Source organism: Lotus japonicus, chromosome 2 (genome assembly GCF_012489685.1).
Source record: "Lotus japonicus ecotype B-129 chromosome 2, LjGifu_v1.2".
NCBI classification, from domain to species: Eukaryota; Viridiplantae; Streptophyta; class Magnoliopsida; order Fabales; family Fabaceae; genus Lotus; species Lotus japonicus.
The window spans coordinates 8,735,560-8,753,733 of record NC_080042.1 but is presented as its reverse complement, the minus strand read 5'-3'; the positions used below and the strand labels follow the sequence as shown (position 1 = coordinate 8,753,733).

Here is an 18,174-nt window from a genome sequence, read left to right as displayed (position 1 = left end):
TTGATCATAGTGTTGTTAGATAAATTCTCATTGTGAGCTTTCCAGATGGACCATAAACCTTGGAAGAGGAGAGCCAAGTCCGCTGGTTTGTTTTCGATGCAGCAATTCTTGAACCACACCGAGAAAGTATCTTGGACCGTGTTTGAGCGCAAGCCAATCTGGTGCGAGAACCAAGTAGCTCTTGCCCAAGGGCAATGGAGAAAAAGATGGTTCATGGACTCTACCTCTTGCTGAAGACAAGTTAGGCATTCATCTTGGATTGTGATCCCTCTCCGCGCGAGATTCACAAGTCTATTATTTTTCCTTCTACTTACTCCTATTTTTTATTTATATATATATTTTTTCTTTAAATCATACCATCATCACATCTTCACATCTTTTACCTTTTTTTTTCATATCTCTCTTCCCTCGACTTCATTTACAAATATTTTTTGTTACACTTGCAAAAGAGTCCATTCACCTTTAGTATGGAGTGTAAAGAAAGCTTTTTCGTAAATGGTATTAGGGGATAAATTTAAATTAAGATAAATAGTGGAGGTAATTTCAATTAATTAAAATAATTAAGTTTGTTTCCCCGCCTTGCCCCAAAACCCCTGACTCACTCACCAGACCTCTGCTCAGAATGCAAGTCGTCGGTTCTGTTCTGAATTGCGATGATGAATTCGTTGAAATTTGTAGAAAGAAAGTCCTTATCGTCTCTTCATCCAGAAGAAGCGAACGCGACCGACGGTGCCGGAGTTGGAGTTGGAGTTGGAGTTGGAGTTGTCGTACTACTGCTACTGCTACTGCTACTGCTACTCCTACGGTCACATTTTGGAGATTGAACAACTCTTCTTTTGTTGTTACTACTTACTACCATTACCATACCATCGAGATTTCAAGGTTTTTCAATTCTATTTCTTTTTCATATAATTTTTAATTTTTAGGATGATGCATTGCATTGATATGGATATTGCTTTTCAATCAATCAGAAAATTTCCTGATTGAATCCTATCCAATTAAGAAACAAAATCCCTAAGATTTTTTATCTTATAAGATAAGAAACAATCATATTAAGCAAGATAATCAAATCCTTTCCAATAATTAAGGAAATAATAACAAAAGTAAAATATCCAGACATATTTTCCTAAAATAATAAGAATTAAATTCTTATTTGTATTCCTATTATACATGCAGCCTAGCCTATTTAACTCTTGCTGGCGGTCAAATTGATATTAATTCCAGGCTTTCAAGGGTTTCTTGGGTGATATCAGACACACTGGGAATTTCTCTCAAGGTATGGAGATTGGACTTAACCTAACCTACTTAGTAATCTGCATGTTATATATTCATTTATGTGGCCATCTCCTACAATTTGAATGTTGAGTATAGTTCTGAAAGAAAATTCTATGCTTGTATTGTAGTTGGAGTGCCCAAGGCCTTATAAACCCACACTAGAATTTTATACTCAAGTCCCATACCTTACAATTGGGTTCCTAACACCATTATGCACATGTTATGTAACAGTTTCATTTTCATTTTGAAGGTGTAGGATACTATAACTGCAGATCTAATAGTGCTGGTGTTTTTGAAATCTTAACAAAATACTGTACTAGTACCCGGGAGTAGGGAAAAATTAAAAATGAAATAACAATCACAGTTTATTTATAGTAAATTGATTTTACCCTCCATTTGATTTGTGTACTTTTATCGCATTGTGTCATATGAGGAAAATTGGTGCTTGATATTGGTTATCTGTTTATGCCTATTTGCCTTTGCAGATGGTAGAGGTAACAGTGGAAATTGTGCACTAATTTTCATGAGTTTATGATGTTTGTTTTATGCCTATGTTAAGTTTCAATTCATTGGATTTTTTAGTTCTGTGTGCCTCTCAATGATGGGTGATTCTTGAATTTTATTCATTTTGTTTATTGGTGAAATTCAGAAAAAAATAAAACCATAGGAATAGAAGAGCATGTTTTTGCTTAAAGGTGGCTTACTATCAATTTATTGTTTGATAATTTTTATAGCTTTTCATATCTCAGTTCATTTTGAGCACTTAGTACTTGCAAAACAAAAGTTGAAATGATCTATTTTAGTCTTTTGAATACCTCCCATATTAGTTTTCTGTATCTCAAACTATCTTATTACTTAAAAAATGAAATTCTTATCTTAGTTGTGTAGTTGTCATAATCTACAAGTTAATTCAAGCTGGAGGGATGTGTTATAGCATGCAGTTAAATAAACTTTTGTGCTCTTCTGCTGAAAAAGCACAGTAAGCACTGCAAGGCCTGAAATTGCTGTGTTGAGGGTTTAAACTGTTGGGTAAGGGCCACATGAAATGGTTTTATATTATTACTCTAACATATAAAATTCTAGATGATTTTCTAGATTCATCTAATTTTATGATTTTAATAACAATCTAGACAATTATTTATGACAAAATGTGGATATCACGTTAATAGTATCCACTAGTAAATATTACAATTATTAGTCAAATGATAGTATTTGATTGTGTTTCTAACTATTAATTTTGATTTGTGAAAGATTTCACTTTCATTTTAATTTACAGTTTATATTAACTTCATTTGTTATATCTTAACCATGTCTTGTTTATATTTATGCTTGTTGGCTTAATCCATCCCTATATATCATTCTCTATTCCGTTGAAACTATGTCAAATTGCACTTTCTGATGAAGTCACATATCTTTCTTATACTGTGGCATGTGTCAGCAGCTTCAATACAAATTTATTTCTTAATGAATTGATCAAAGAACTATGACTATCACAAATTTTTCTTGAATTTTGCTTGATAGTTTTCATTATCGGAAAACAACTTGTAGTGAATCTTTGAGGATACTAAACCTATTGTATTAGAGAAATAGAGAGAATTACAAGTTTTCAAGTCACTAGTTTGTACAATTACTAGGATAAGACTTTGGTGATTTGAAAATATATTTATTGATCTTCATCTAGTAAACAAAACAGTAGATTGTAATGATCTTCATCTTTTTTTCTGAAGGTGCCCGTAATAACTCCTCGGGGGGACCAACTATAAAGTTTGCAAGACGAACATCAAGTGGGAGATATGTGAGTTTGTCAAGAGATGACATTGAAATGTCGTCAGAGTTATCAGGGGACTACATGAACTACACTGTTCACATTCCCCCACCCCAGATAATCAACCGACGACGGATTCATCCGTCGCGATGAAAGCTGAAGAACAATACGTTTCCAATTCTTTATTCACTGGCGGATTCAACAGTGTAACCAGAGCCCATCTAATGGACAAGGTGATCGATTCAGAAGTCACACATCCTCAAATGGCAGGGGCCAAAGGCTCTGCTTGTTCGATTTGTGATGGCAAGGTCATGAAGGATGAGAGGGGACATGACGTGACTCCATGTGAGTGTAGGTATGTATGTATGTATGTATGTATGTATGTATGTATGTATGTATGTATGTATATTCATTTGTGAAAATATATCATTTTTTGACTTTGAAAATTAATTCCATGCTGAGAAACAATTAAGTTATAAAATAATTCCAATCTAGGTACCAGATTTGTAGAGATTGCTTTTTAGATGCACAAAAAGATACTGGTCTATGCCCGGGATGCAAGGAGCCATACAAAGTAGGGGAATATGAGGATGATACTGATACACCGGATTATGCCAATAGGGCATTGCCATTACCAGCACCAAAGCAGAATGGTAATAACATGTCACTTATTAAGATAAATCAAAATGGAGAATTTGACCAGCACAAGTGGTTGTTTGAAAATTCTCAAGGTACCTATGGGTTTGGTAATGGTTATAATCCCCAAGATGACTTTGACGATGATGATGGCCTACAAGGAGGAAATTTTGATTTAATGGAGAAGCCTTGGAAGCCTTTAAGCCGAACAACTCCAATTGAATCCCGTATCATGAGTCCTTACAGGTTATATTTCCTTAGCTTATAATTAATTTATCATGTTGATTACAATGAATGAATGGATAACTTAACCAAATCCAAATATATCTTTATGTTGATTATAATAGTATTTGTGCCTTTATGAGCAATGATATCTGTAAGGAAGGAAAGTTGCAAGAAATGTGATGTTACAAAGTTAACTGTGTTGTTTGACAGAAGTTATGGGGGTAGCATGTAGGTGATAACTAACTCTTCTAGCATTTCTTATAGTAACTTTTAGTATTTTTGTGCATTTATTTGTAGGATGCTTATTGTAATACACTTCGTTGTGTTGTGCTTCTTTTTGCATTGGAGAGTGGCGCATCCGAATGTAGATGCAATATGGTTGTGGCTCATGTCAGTTACTTGTGAAATATGGTTTGCCTTCTCATGGCTACTTGATCAAGTTCCCAAGCTTTGCCCTATCAACCGTACCACCGATCTTACTGTCCTTCATGAGAAATTCGATAGTCCGTCTCCAGACAATCCCACAGGGCGATCAGATCTACCCGGCGTTGACCTCTTCGTGTCCACCGCGGATCCGGAGAAAGAGCCACCTCTAGTCACTGCCAATACCATTCTTTCCATACTAGCAGTTGATTACCCGGTGGAGAAACTGGCGTGTTATGTTTCTGATGATGGAGGTGCTCTCTTGACTTTCGAAGCCATGGCTGAGGCTGCGAGCTTTGCTAACTTATGGGTTCCCTTTTGTCGAAAACACAACATTGAGCCGAGGAATCCGGAGAGTTACTTCAGCTTGAAAGTTGATCCCACCAAGAACAAAAGCAGAACAGATTTTGTCAAGGACAGGAGAAGGGTGAAGAGGGAGTATGATGAGTTCAAGGTGCGCATCAATGGCCTTCCGGATTCCATCAGGAGAAGATCTGATGCATTTAATGCAAGAGAGGAAATGAAGATGATGAAGCATCTCAAGGAGAAAGGGGCTGACCCTTCTGAGCCTATCAAAGTATTAAAGGCCACTTGGATGGCTGATGGCACCCATTGGCCCGGAACATGGGCTTCTTCTTCTAGTGAACATGCCAAAGGTGACCATGCCGGAATACTTCAGGTACATTACATACTACCTAATTAGAAGATGGATCAGAGAAGCAGCTTGCTCACACCTAATAAAATATCAACTATACTACAAATTACAAAAGTTTGCACAAGTAAAATAAAATTATCTTTTCAATTCAAAAGTACGGAACCCCTGTACTTTAGACAGGTACTGAAGTAATATCCACTTGTTATATATTACATCACATCATATGTCTAATGCTAAACTTTAACTTAGAAGTATACTATGCACATTATTATGGATTTTCCTCCAGTACATCTTAAAGTACAGGGATTTTGTACCATTTTCAGTTAAGCAGTTAGTTTTTGTCTTGATGTGTTACGCCATCTTCCATAATTAACTTTTATAGTTTGCGTTATAGTCCTTATATTTAAACAACAATTTGAATATAAAACCCTCCTTTTTATAAGCTAATAGAGCAGTTCTCTATAGTTATATCATGAATGACATTGTTATAATTTATTTAACTCTATACATTTGCATGCATGTATATACAGGTGATGCTAAAGCCTCCAAGTCCTGATCCGTTAATGGGAAGTGCGGAAGACAAGATTATAGATTTCACAGAGATTGATACACGCCTGCCAATGTTTGCATATGTATCCCGAGAGAAGCGGCCAGGTTACGATCACAACAAGAAAGCGGGTGCCATGAATGCACTGGTTCGTGCATCTGCCATTCTATCAAACGGGCCATTCATTCTCAACCTTGATTGTGATCACTACATCTACAACTGCAGGGCAATACGAGAAGGGATGTGTTTCATGATGGACAGGGGCGGCGAGGACATATGTTACATTCAGTTCCCACAAAGATTTGAAGGAATTGATCCCTCAGACAGGTATTATAATGTCTTTCTGCATTTAATTATTCTTGATTTTGCTTGTTGTGTTAATTTTTCACCTTTGCTATTTTTCTGGCCCCGTCCCTGCAGGTATGCGAATAACAATACTGTATTCTTTGATGGAAACATGCGAGCCCTTGATGGTGTCCAAGGTCCAGTCTATGTGGGAACAGGATGCATGTTCAGGAGGTTTGCACTGTACGGCTTCGACCCACCATTAGTGGATGAGAAGGAGAAGAAATACAATCCTAAAGAGAGTAGTGAAGGAGGGTCTGATACGCCGGCGTTGAATGCTAGTGAGTTTGATCCAGATCTAGACATGAACCTACTTCCTAAGCGGTTTGGTAATTCAACCGTGTTATCTGAGAGCATACCTGTGTGTGAATACCAAGGTCGACCTCTAGCTGATCATCCTGCAGTCAAGTATGGACGTCCACCTGGTGTCCTTAGGGTACCTCGCGAACCACTTGATGCCAGTACTGTAGCTGAAGCAATCTCTGTCATTTCTTGCTGGTTTGATATCAACTTATGCCATAAAATATTGTTATTATTGTGGTAGTATACATGATTATGGACATGATGATATATTGAATATTATTGCAATGCAGGTACGAAGACAAGACTGAATGGGGAGATAGAGTGGGATGGATTTACGGGTCAGTGACAGAAGACGTGGTGACAGGGTACCACATGCATAACCGTGGCTGGCGTTCTGTGTATTGCATAACCAAGAGAGATGCATTTCGTGGATCAGCTCCAATTAACCTCACAGATCGATTGCACCAGATCTTACGATGGGCCACAGGTTCTGTTGAAATCTTCTTCTCAAAGAACAACGCATTCCTTGCTAGTAAGCGCCTCAAAATTCTCCAACGTCTTGCTTACCTCAACGTTGCCATCTACCCCTTCACCTCCATCTTCCTCGTTGTCTATTGCTTCCTCCCTGTGCTCTCCTTGTTCTCCGGTTTCTTCATTGTCCAAACTCTCAGCATAGCCTTCTTAATCTACTTGCTCACCATCACTGTATGCTTAATCCTGCTCGCCATTCTTGAGGTTAAATGGTCTGGCGTCGAGTTGGAGCAATGGTGGAGGAATGAACAGTTTTGGCTCATTTCTGGCACCAGTGCTCACTTGGCTGCTGTGGTGCAAGGGCTCCTTAAAGTCATGGCTGGGATTGAGATTTCTTTTACTCTGACGTCCAAATCAGGAGGGGAAGAAGAGGAAGATATGTTTGCAGATCTGTATATTGTCAAGTGGAGCTCATTGATGATTCCGCCGATTGTTATTGCCATGATGAACGTCATTGGCATCGCGGTTGCGTTTTCAAGGACCATTTACAGCGCGAATCCGCAGTGGAGCAAGTTCATTGGAGGAGCGTTCTTCAGTTTCTGGGTGCTTGCTCATTTGTATCCGTTCGTGAAAGGGTTGATGGGGAAGAGAGGGAAAGCACCCACCATTGTGTTTGTCTGGTCAGGTCTCATTGCAATCACGCTTTCTCTGCTTGGGATTGCTATCAGCCCACCCAAAGGCGCTGAAGGACAAGGTGTTGGAGGAGATTTCCAATTCCCATGAAATCAATGAAAGCATCCATTTCATTCACCTTAATATATGTATGTGACACTAATATCTCTTTGTAAACTTTTTTATCGTGTAACTCTTAGAATTTAGATGTTTACATTTAAATGAGGGGTGAGCATGCTCAGAGAGTTGCTTTTATTTGGTTGATGTTTCTATTAAGAAATAGATGGTGTAATTAAAGGGGTTGTCTAAATGATCCATGTGGGTTACTAACTCACAACTCAATAGACCAATAGAATTTTTTTTAAATAAATGAATAAATAAAATATAAAAATTTCAACTCACTTATCTTCAATGTTATTGGACGATGAGTTATTAACCCAAACTTTCTGATGGGTCATTTAGACAACCCGTAAGTAAAAGATCTCACTTTACATATTTCATGTGTTGGTAGTTGGTATAATAGGACTACAATCAAAAGGGGAATTAATTATTAATCAGAAAACCCTATAAAACATTTTGCTCAATTCATTTTAAACTTCCAAAAAGTGAATTGCATAATCAGTCTTTCACGCAAGAAATACATCAGAGATGCATAAACTTGCATGGCAATGACTATACACACTACTTTGCTCTACAATGTGAAGTCTATCATATAAATTCTTATGTAAAAACTGAACATAAATATTGGTTAATGTTAAAAATAGTTTATTTATTAGAATGAGGCTGTTGGAATCATGAGATGAAAATTAAGCTAAATGTACGAATATATTATTCATAAATGCATGCATATATTTAACGTTACATTTGTGTCACAAACACTCTCCTAGAAAACTGGAAATGAGAACCTCAAAAATAGCATAATAGGATGGACTTGGTCTCTCACCGTAAATCCATCTTCTTTTCCGCCAACTTTCTGTATTCTGACAAATCTCCCATTGTCAATCAAAATTCTTCCCTCTAACCACGTCCATTTGTTCTCCTACCATGAATAATTTGAACTTGCATTTTCATTCTTCATTGTAGCTATGGGTTTTACAATCTGGCTTTGGCAGAGTTAAACTCATTCTTCATAAGAACCAATGGCGTCTTCATTGAACAACCAACCTTCCAAGAAGTCTCTACGTAATTCTGGAGGAGGATCAGGAGGAGCAGGTAGTTCTCAAGGAGGAGCACGAAATAACTCCTCTGGCGGACCTACTATAAAGTTTGCGAGACGAACATCAAGTGGGAGATATGTGAGTTTGTCTAGAGATGACATTGAAATGTCATCAGAGTTGTCAGGGGACTACATGAACTACACTGTTCATATTCCCTCTACCCCAGATAATCAACCGACGCCGGACTCATCTGTTGCTATGAAAGCTGAAGAACAATATGTTTCAAATTCCTTATTTACCGGCGGATTCAACAGTGTAACCAGAGCCCATCTAATGGACAAGGTGATCGACTCAGAAGTCAGACATCCTCAAATGGCAGGCGCCAAAGGCTCTGCTTGTTCAATCTGTGATGGCAAGGTCATGACGGATGAGAGGGGACATGACGTGACTCCATGTGAGTGTAGGTATGTATTTATGTATGTATGTATGTACATTTGTGCATGTGCGCAGAATCATTTCTTAATTTTCAAAATTAATTCGAACTAAATTAGTTATAAAGTAATTATTCCAATTCAGGTACAAGATTTGTAGAGATTGCTTTTTAGATGCGCAAAAAGAAACAGGTCTATGCCCAGGTTGCAAGGAGCCATACAAAGTAGGGGAGTATGAGGATGATACTGAAGATACCCCAGATTATGCTAGTGGGGCATTGCCATTACCTGCACCAAATGGCTCTAAGCAGAATCCAAACAACATGTCTGTTATGAAACGAAATCAAAATGGAGAATTTGATCACCAGAAGTGGTTGTTTGAGAGCCCACTTGATTACGGGCATGGTACTGCTATTTGGCCCGAGGATGATGATTGTGATGATGACCTTAAAGGAGAAGCATTTAGTTTATTGGAGAAGCCTTGGAAGCCTTTAAGCCGAAAAATGCCAATTGAATCCCGCATCATGAGTCCTTACAGGTTACACAAATACATTGTCTTAATTTCCTTATGCTGATAATTACTCCAATGAATGCCTAATTATTGTATTTTTTGTGCAATTATTTGTAGGATGCTTATTGTAATTCGCTTCGTTGTGTTGTGCTTCTTTTTACACTGGAGAGTGGCACATCCAAATGAAGATGCAATATGGTTGTGGCTCATGTCAGTTACTTGTGAGATATGGTTTGCCTTCTCATGGCTACTTGATCAAGTTCCCAAGCTTTGTCCTATCAACCGTACCACTGATCTATCCGTCCTTCACGAGAAATTCGATAGTCCGTCTCCAGACAATCCCACAGGGCGATCAGATCTACCCGGCGTCGACCTCTTCGTGTCCACCGCGGATCCGGAGAAGGAGCCACCTCTAGTCACTGCCAATACCATTCTTTCTATACTAGCAGTTGATTACCCGGTGGAGAAACTGGCGTGTTACGTTTCTGATGATGGAGGTGCTCTCTTGACTTTCGAAGCCATGGCTGAGGCTGCGAGCTTTGCTAACTTATGGGTTCCCTTTTGTCGAAAACACAACATTGAGCCGAGGAATCCGGAGAGTTACTTCAGCTTGAAAGTTGATCCCACCAAGAACAAAAGCAGAACAGATTTTGTCAAGGACAGGAGAAGGGTGAAGAGGGAGTATGATGAGTTCAAAGTGCGCATCAATGGCCTTCCGGATTCCATAAGGAGAAGATCTGATGCATTTAATGCAAGAGAGGAAATGAAGATGATGAAGCATCTCAAGGAGAAAGGGGCTGACCCTTCTGAGCCTATCAAAGTATTGAAGGCAACTTGGATGGCTGATGGCACCCATTGGCCTGGAACATGGGCTTCTCCTTCTAGTGAACATGCCAAAGGTGACCATGCGGGAATTCTTCAGGTATATGCATGATATGTGTATTGTTTTTTATAAAAACCAAAGTAAATATATGATATGATGGAATGTCTAGGTTTATCTGTAGTACTCCCGAATGATGGTATGACTCACTTCAACACTCCGTACAGAAAATAGGAAATAGGAAACTTAATTCAGCTTTAAGACTTGTGAGGGTAGCAACAGTTAGTTTCATTTGATACTGGAGGAACAATGCCTAAGGGTGGGGTGGTAGACATTTCTAGGGTCATTGATGTGATCCTATATAAGATTTAAGTTTGGCTTAAAGCTATAGTGAAACGTGCTAGTTTTTCCATCCATCTTCGAGTGGACTATGGATCCACTAGTCTGGATTGATTCCTTGTAACTTTTTCAGTTTGGTACCCCTTGTACCAATCAATATATTTGGCTGATAAAAAAAATGTATGCATGCATGTATAGGTGATGCTAAAGCCGCCAAGTCCTGATCCGTTATTGGGGAGGGCGGAAGACAAGATTATAGACTTCACAGAGGTTGATACACGCCTGCCAATGTTTGCATATGTGTCCCGAGAAAAGCGACCAGGTTATGATCATAACAAGAAAGCAGGTGCAATGAATGCACTTGTTCGAGCATCTGCTATTCTATCAAACGGGCCATTCATTCTCAACCTAGACTGTGATCACTACATCTACAACTGCAGGGCAATACGAGAAGGAATGTGCTTCATGATGGACAGAGGTGGCGAGGACATATGTTACATTCAGTTCCCACAAAGATTTGAAGGCATTGATCCCTCAGACAGGTATTATAATGTTTATTTTTCTTTCATTTAATCATTATTCTAAATTTGCTTAGGGTGTATTAAATTTTCACTCAGTTCCTATTTGTTCTGGTTCCGTTATGGTAGGTACGCGAATCACAACACCGTGTTCTTCGATGGGAACATGCGAGCTCTTGACGGTGTCCAAGGTCCAGTCTACGTGGGAACAGGATGCATGTTCAGGAGGTTTGCATTGTACGGCTTCGACCCTCCGTTAATAGATGAGAAGGAGACGAAAAAAAATCCTAAAGAGAGTAGTGAAGCAGCCTCTGATAGACCTGCGTTGAATGCTAGCGAGTTTGATCCAGATCTAGACATGAACCTACTTCCTAAGCGGTTTGGTAATTCAACCATGTTGTCTGAGAGCATACCTGTGTCTGAGTACCAAGGTCGTCCTCTTGCTGATCATCCTGCAGTCAAGTATGGACGCCCACCTGGTGTTCTTAGGGAACCTCGCGAACCGCTCGATGCCAGCACTGTGGCTGAAGCAGTCTCTGTCATTTCCTGCTGGTGCGTTTGATTATGAATATGATTTCACTTTCTTGAGAATTGATTCACTCACACTCCTCTTTCTCTTCTATCTCATTTTTACTATTTCTTCTTCTTATATTTCTCTCTGCAATTCCTGTCACATCACTTATCATATTACTCTTTTTTCTCTCTTTTCCTCATATATCACGAACGTGAAATGGTAAAAAATGTGTGAAAGAAACATCATTGCATTTTCTCCTTTCCCTTTTAAGTCACTCTTTTTATTTCTTCATTGTACTTGGTGATACCTTGAATATTATTGTAATGCAGGTATGAAGACAAGACTGAATGGGGAGATAGAGTGGGATGGATTTATGGTTCAGTGACAGAAGATGTGGTGACAGGGTATCGCATGCATAACCGTGGCTGGCGTTCTGTGTATTGCATAACCAAGAGAGATGCATTTCGTGGATCAGCTCCAATTAACCTCACAGATCGATTGCACCAGGTCTTACGATGGGCCACAGGTTCTGTTGAAATCTTCTTCTCAAAGAACAACGCATTCCTTGCTAGTAAGCGCCTTAAAATTCTCCAACGTCTTGCTTACCTCAACGTTGGCATCTACCCCTTCACCTCCATCTTCCTCGTCGTCTATTGCTTCCTCCCTGCGCTCTCCTTGTTCTCCGGTTTCTTCATTGTCCAAACTCTCAGCATAGCCTTCTTAATCTACTTGCTCACCATCACTGTATGCTTAATCCTGCTTGCCCTTCTTGAGGTTAAATGGTCAGGCGTCGAGTTGGAGCAATGGTGGAGGAATGAACAGTTTTGGCTCATTTCTGGCACCAGTGCTCACTTGGCTGCTGTGGTGCAAGGGCTCCTTAAAGTCATGGCTGGTATTGAGATTTCTTTTACTTTGACATCCAAATCAGGAGGTGAAGAAGATGAAGACATGTTTGCTGATCTGTATATAGTCAAGTGGAGCTCCTTGATGATTCCACCGATTGTTATTGCCATGATGAACGTCATTGGCATCGCGGTCGCATTTTCGAGAACCATTTACAGTGCGAATCCTCAGTGGAGCAAGTTCATCGGAGGAGCATTCTTCAGTTTCTGGGTGCTTGCTCATTTGTATCCGTTCGCGAAAGGTTTGATGGGGAAGAGAGGGAAGACACCCACCATTGTGTTCGTTTGGTCTGGTCTTATTGCAATCACGCTTTCTCTACTTTGGATTGCAATTAGCCCACCCAAAGGTGCCGAAGGACAAGGTGTTGGAGGAGATTTCCAATTCCCATGAAATTAATGCTAGCTTCCATTTCATTCACCTTAATATATGTATGTAACACTAATATGCTTCTGTAAACTTCTATATCATGTAACTTTTAGTATTTAGATGTATACTTTAGTGAGTTACTTTCATTCAATTGATTGATGTTTATTACATGAAATAGTCGGTATAAGTTGACGCTTTAATCAAGAAAGAAATACATCAAAGATGCATAAACTTGCATACATACACACTTTTTTGGTTCAAATAAATTTGGGTTTAGGGTAGTCCTATGAGTCAGCCGGTGTAAACCAATATAACCAGGGACGGAACCAGAAAATTTTAGCAAGGGGGGCAAAAATTCAACACATATACACTTCTATTCAAATGAAAACATAGTAGAAAAAAATATAAAAAGAAAAGAGAGAAAGTCAGAGATTTAATAGATAATATAATTGAAAAAGAAAAGAGAGATAAATAAAAAGTAAAGTAAAAATAAGATAGATGTGTGAATAAATTATAGTTTCTACTCCTACCCTTTCGAAATATAAGTTGTTTAAGGCTGCATAAGTTTTTTTTTACATCGCTAGAAGTGTGTCTCTGTCAAATACTCTATCAGTCCCCATTTATAAGTCATTTTTCTCTAATTCTCTAGGATTAAGAAAAATAGTTTGCTAACAATAAATTGGTACATTTTTTTTATCAATTTTCCTAGATTGTCCATGAATTTCTCTCTCCAAATTAATTTGCTTCAAAGTCACTATCTCTTTCATATTAAATACGAGGATAATTTTGAAAAAATGTATTAAATGATTTATTGATATTCTAAAGCGACTTATATTTTGGGACAAAGAAACTCTAAAAAAATGATCTATAAATGAGGACGGAAGAAGTACTATATTAATGTATCTTAGTTTTTTTAAGTTAATATAACAAGAGTAAGCCTCCATGAATATCAATAAAAACAAAATATGAGTAATCTGTGGCTTTTCTGATCATGTCAGTCACTAGGGGCAACTTTTCTGAAATTTACTCTCCTTTGAGACATAGTATAGTGATATAAAAGTGGAAGAGGTGGTGTACATTAGGGGTGTACAAGACCCGGCCCTACCCGCCAACCCGTCCCGGCCCGATCATTAAAAGATGTCGGGTTAGGGTTGATCATTGAGTTATCTGGCTTCGGGTCGGGTCGGGTTCGGGTTGACATTCGGGCCACCCGACCCGTCCCACATATATATTTTATAAAATTTTAATTTGTTATAATAGTCAAAAAGTGATAGATGGTGCTCAAGTTTATCTTACCATGTGGATGATATGAAAATGTTTAACATCTATCTTACTAATTAAATAAACGTTGGTTAAAAGATGAACACTTGCATACTTTAACAAGAGAAAATTATGTAATGCACATGTGAGACAAGTGAAGAGAGATCAAACAAAATGAGTGACACGTGCATATATATCAAATAAAATGTAAATCTATCAAGTGCAATAGATTATGACATAGATTATGCAAGAATTGGTCATTTCAAGCTCTTTCTTCTAAAAAATAGTTCTCACTTATAACCTTTTAGTATGTTATTGTCTTTAAATTTTATAATTAGTATTAAATAGTCTTAGATTTATTGTCCCTCGGGTCAACCCGGTCCCGTCCTACATAAACCCGTCCTAAATTGGACCCGCATATTGTCGGGTTTCTTCGGGTCTAGGGACGGATTAGGGTCTAAGAATTGACCCGATCAATATTTAGGACCGGGTTAGGGTTAACCAAAACCCGTCCCAACCCGTCCCTTGTACACCCCTAGTGTACATCCAATTAGTAACTAGCCATAGGTTTTTAGTTTTTTATACAGGGGCGGGTCTATGATATGTATAGTACTATTATAAAGATTTTTTTTTAGACAGGGGCGGGCGCCCCATTTGGCCTGTACCTAGGTCCGTCCCTGAATATAACGGTTCTCTAGTCAAGTGACTACTTGAGGAAGAGACTTTGTTCCTCAATGCAGGTTGTCTTGTGGATGTCACTAGCGTGTTGTCAAGAACATTCTTAAGAAGAAGACAACACTGATGGATCACCCTTTTTAAGGAGTGAAATAAGCTCGAATCTATCTATCATGGGAGTTTGTCATCGTACATCACTTATTTTGTGAGTTAAGACTTTTGTGGTTGTTCTTATTAGTCCTCTTTTCCAGGAACAAGTTATTGTTTGTGTTAATTTTAATTTTACATGTTGTGAGACTATCTATGTGCCTTTTACTTTGTTGGTTAGAACTCTCCCTCCTGTTGTGTGTGTGGAATTGTAAATTGGTAATGAATGAGGGAGGGAACTGCTTGAACAAGACAACTCTTCAACAATCCTATTCTAATGCTCTTGCCAAATTCGATTCATACTTTTCTGGAAAATTAATTGTATGTTCTTTTTAGTCACAATAATAACTTACCAATTGTTGGTAGAATTGGAAAACAATGATAATAAAATCATTTAATTTGATTAGATTTCAATGTCATTTTGTTATCATATGAATTTTTTGAGGCTGAAATGGTTGGTTGGGAGTAGTCGCAAGTGTTAATAGAGATATGGTCGATGCTTTAGCTACAAGTAGACCCTTCTTGTATGTGGCTTGGGGCTGACCTTTATGATATCTCAAATGATTTAATCGTGACCTTATTGTTAATTTGTTATTATTATTATCATGTCTAATGCTTTTGAATTCTTTTTTTTTTGGGACAAAAAGTTGTTCAAATCCTATTCCCCCAGTCCCACTAGTTTTGTTTGTTGTGAGACATGAAGTGGTGGCTTGATAAGGTAGAGGGATGTTAATCTTTTTTTTTTTTTTTTACTTTCAACATTATATTTGGAATTTATGTTCTCCTAACTTTCATTCGTGTAATTGAATAATCAGTTGAGTTCATGAATTTTAATTCAATCTTTCTTTTGTTAAATGTGTGGAAAAAAAATTGTTGCTTTTGTTCATTTTTTTTAATTTCAAATAGTGCTAGCGCTCATTTACACTAGTGTCAAATGGCAACAAATATCCAAGCGTATCTATTGGAATTAAAATTGACATCATACTTAAGTGAACATTAACCTATTAATCTTTACCTTTTGTGTAATGTATGATAAGATATCATAAGGCTTTCAATAAACACGACGTAAGTGTTAAACTTAGCTCCGGATGACTTAAGATTTTTCAACAAAATGAAAAGTTGTAGGTTACTCGTTCCAAGTGTAAACAGACTTTGATTTGGTTGCGGGCTTGCCGCGTATCAAATGAAAATTAGGGAAGAAGAATAGGAACCAAATGATGGAAGTATGAGACTAAGAGAGAGAAAACGTGTGAACTGGTAAGTGGTGAGAAAAAAGGGAGTGAATCACCATTTTGGTCCCTGAGAAAGAAGGCACCGGTCATAATAGTCCCTAGAAATCATTAATGGCTAAAAAAATCCCCGTAAGTCTTGACGTCGGTCATAGTAGTCCCTATTTAAGGTGGGTCGTTAGTCCCTGGGACGGAAAATGCATATGTGTCACGTTATATGCCACGTGGGTTTCAATTTGGTCCCCGATATTATTAATTTAGTCCCTGACAAGTTTTTTTGGTAAATTTAATTGAAGTTAAAAAAAATAAAAATAGAAAATTCTAATTAAATTTAATTAAAATTATGAATTAAAAAAAAATTAACCACGATCTTGTTTTTTAAATATTAATTATAGTAAAAAAAAAACCACATCCTTTTTAATATTTATATCTTCAACTTTTTTTCATCATCTTCATCTTCCCACAACAACAAACCCAGAATATTAATTTTATTCACATTCATCTTCATCATTCTTTCATCATCTTCATCTCCAACAACCACAAAAACCCAGAAAAATAAATTACTCACTCAGAACTCAAAAAAATTACCTAGCCACCACTGATTCACTCAAAACACAGAGCATGAGGAATAAGAAACCGGGTAGAGAAACAGAGTATGAGGAAAAAGGAAAGAAAACAAAGGGGATAAACAATGAAAAGGCCACCTCCACCTAATACAACAAAAATCCAGATCTTTCTTCTTGAGAATGTAACTGTTACATGACCACGGAGCCCCATCACCCTTCTTTCCGCGCCGTCATCAACCTCTCCAACGCTCGTCGTCATCAACCACCAACGCATCTTCTCCGGCGATGAAAAAATCAGATATGAGAGAACGGAACCCGGATTGGAGACCTTGTGACAGTGGTTGATCTTTCTTCTTAAAACCCTTCATTATTGTAAGAAGGAGAGAAAAAAAGCATCAAACTTTCGATCTCTTACCTCCACAGAAGCTTCTCCGATCTGTGTTTCCATTGAGGGTTGTGAATCGCAACAGGTCCATCCATTCAGACCTGGATGAAAAATCATATACTCGCCGGATCTCAAATCTGTCAAATGAAGTCTTGATTCCCAAATCCATAAAAACTAAAACAACCCTAACTTCATCTCTCTCTCTCTCTCTCTCTCTCTCTAATGCTGATGCTTCCTGCTCTCACTGCACACACACTTCATGAACTCAGAACACTCAAATCCACCCCACCAACACCGAAACCTAGCCACACACAGCCCCCCACCGTAACCCATATCTCCCAATCACCACAACGCCTTACATAACCCCAACCCAGCCACACCCAATTTGAGAAGAAACCCAGGCCCAACATTAACCCCACAACCCATTAGATCAAAAAGAAGATGAAGGGATCAAGAAATATTCGAAGATATTGGAGGTAGGCGGTTCTAGATCGAAGCTAATCGCAGATCTACTCACCTAGAAGCCTTCACCCGAAGGAGAGGGTGGGAAGAAGAAGAATGAATATGATCAGGAAGAGCAAAAGATGAAGAATGATAAAGATTAGTGGGTGGGAGATCCAGATTTGTTGTTGTTAAGGATGATGATCTTAGATACCTTCTCTCTGTTGTTAATTTTGTTAATTGATTTTTTAAATAATTTAATTATTAGTTTTTATTTTATTTTTTTAATATATATTACGTGGCTGCCACGTGGACGAGCCATGTGTCAATTAAGTGACCAGGTTACTTTTCCGTCCCAGGGACTAATGACCCACCTTAAATAGGGACTATTATGACCGACGTCAAGACTTACGGGGATTTTTTTTAGCCATTAATGATTTCTAGGGACTATTATGACCGGTGCCTTCTTTCTCAGGGACCAAAATGGTGATTCACTCGAAAAAAGGTGAGAGAGAAAGAGAGAAACAGATTGAAGAGAGGGTGAAATAAAAGAGGGTGAAAGAAAGAAGAATGAAAGAGGGGGAAGGAGGATGGA

At 38.2% G+C, this 18,174-nt stretch overlaps 2 protein-coding genes and 1 pseudogene across 3 annotated transcripts; all 3 read left to right on the top strand.

Annotated features, from left to right (window-relative positions):
- Window positions 1-581: 581 nt before the first annotated feature.
- LOC130737525 (uncharacterized) lies at window positions 582-3,138 on the top strand. Its single transcript, XM_057589318.1, has 3 exons — window positions 582-882; window positions 1,177-1,276; window positions 3,003-3,138. The coding sequence occupies exons 1-3, from the start codon at window positions 623-625 to the stop codon at window positions 3,036-3,038; spliced, it is 396 nt and encodes a 131-aa protein (XP_057445301.1). The 5' UTR covers window positions 582-622; the 3' UTR covers window positions 3,039-3,138.
- Window positions 3,038-7,614, top strand: LOC130737524 (cellulose synthase-like protein D4; annotated as a pseudogene).
- A 663-nt stretch (window positions 7,615-8,277) lies between these two features.
- Window positions 8,278-13,027, top strand: LOC130737522 (cellulose synthase-like protein D4). Of its 2 annotated transcripts, none has more exons than XM_057589316.1 (6): window positions 8,278-8,938; window positions 9,051-9,443; window positions 9,534-10,338; window positions 10,774-11,117; window positions 11,193-11,645; window positions 11,937-13,027. In XM_057589316.1, exons 1-6 carry the CDS (start codon window positions 8,457-8,459, stop codon window positions 12,898-12,900), a joined length of 3,441 nt encoding a protein of 1,146 aa, XP_057445299.1. In that variant the 5' UTR covers window positions 8,278-8,456; the 3' UTR covers window positions 12,901-13,027. The 2 variants fall into 2 exon arrangements, with proteins under 2 accessions (XP_057445299.1, XP_057445300.1); XM_057589317.1 differs by having other exon boundaries at window positions 8,279-8,938; window positions 11,223-11,645.
- The last annotated feature ends 5,147 nt before the right edge of the window (window positions 13,028-18,174 follow it).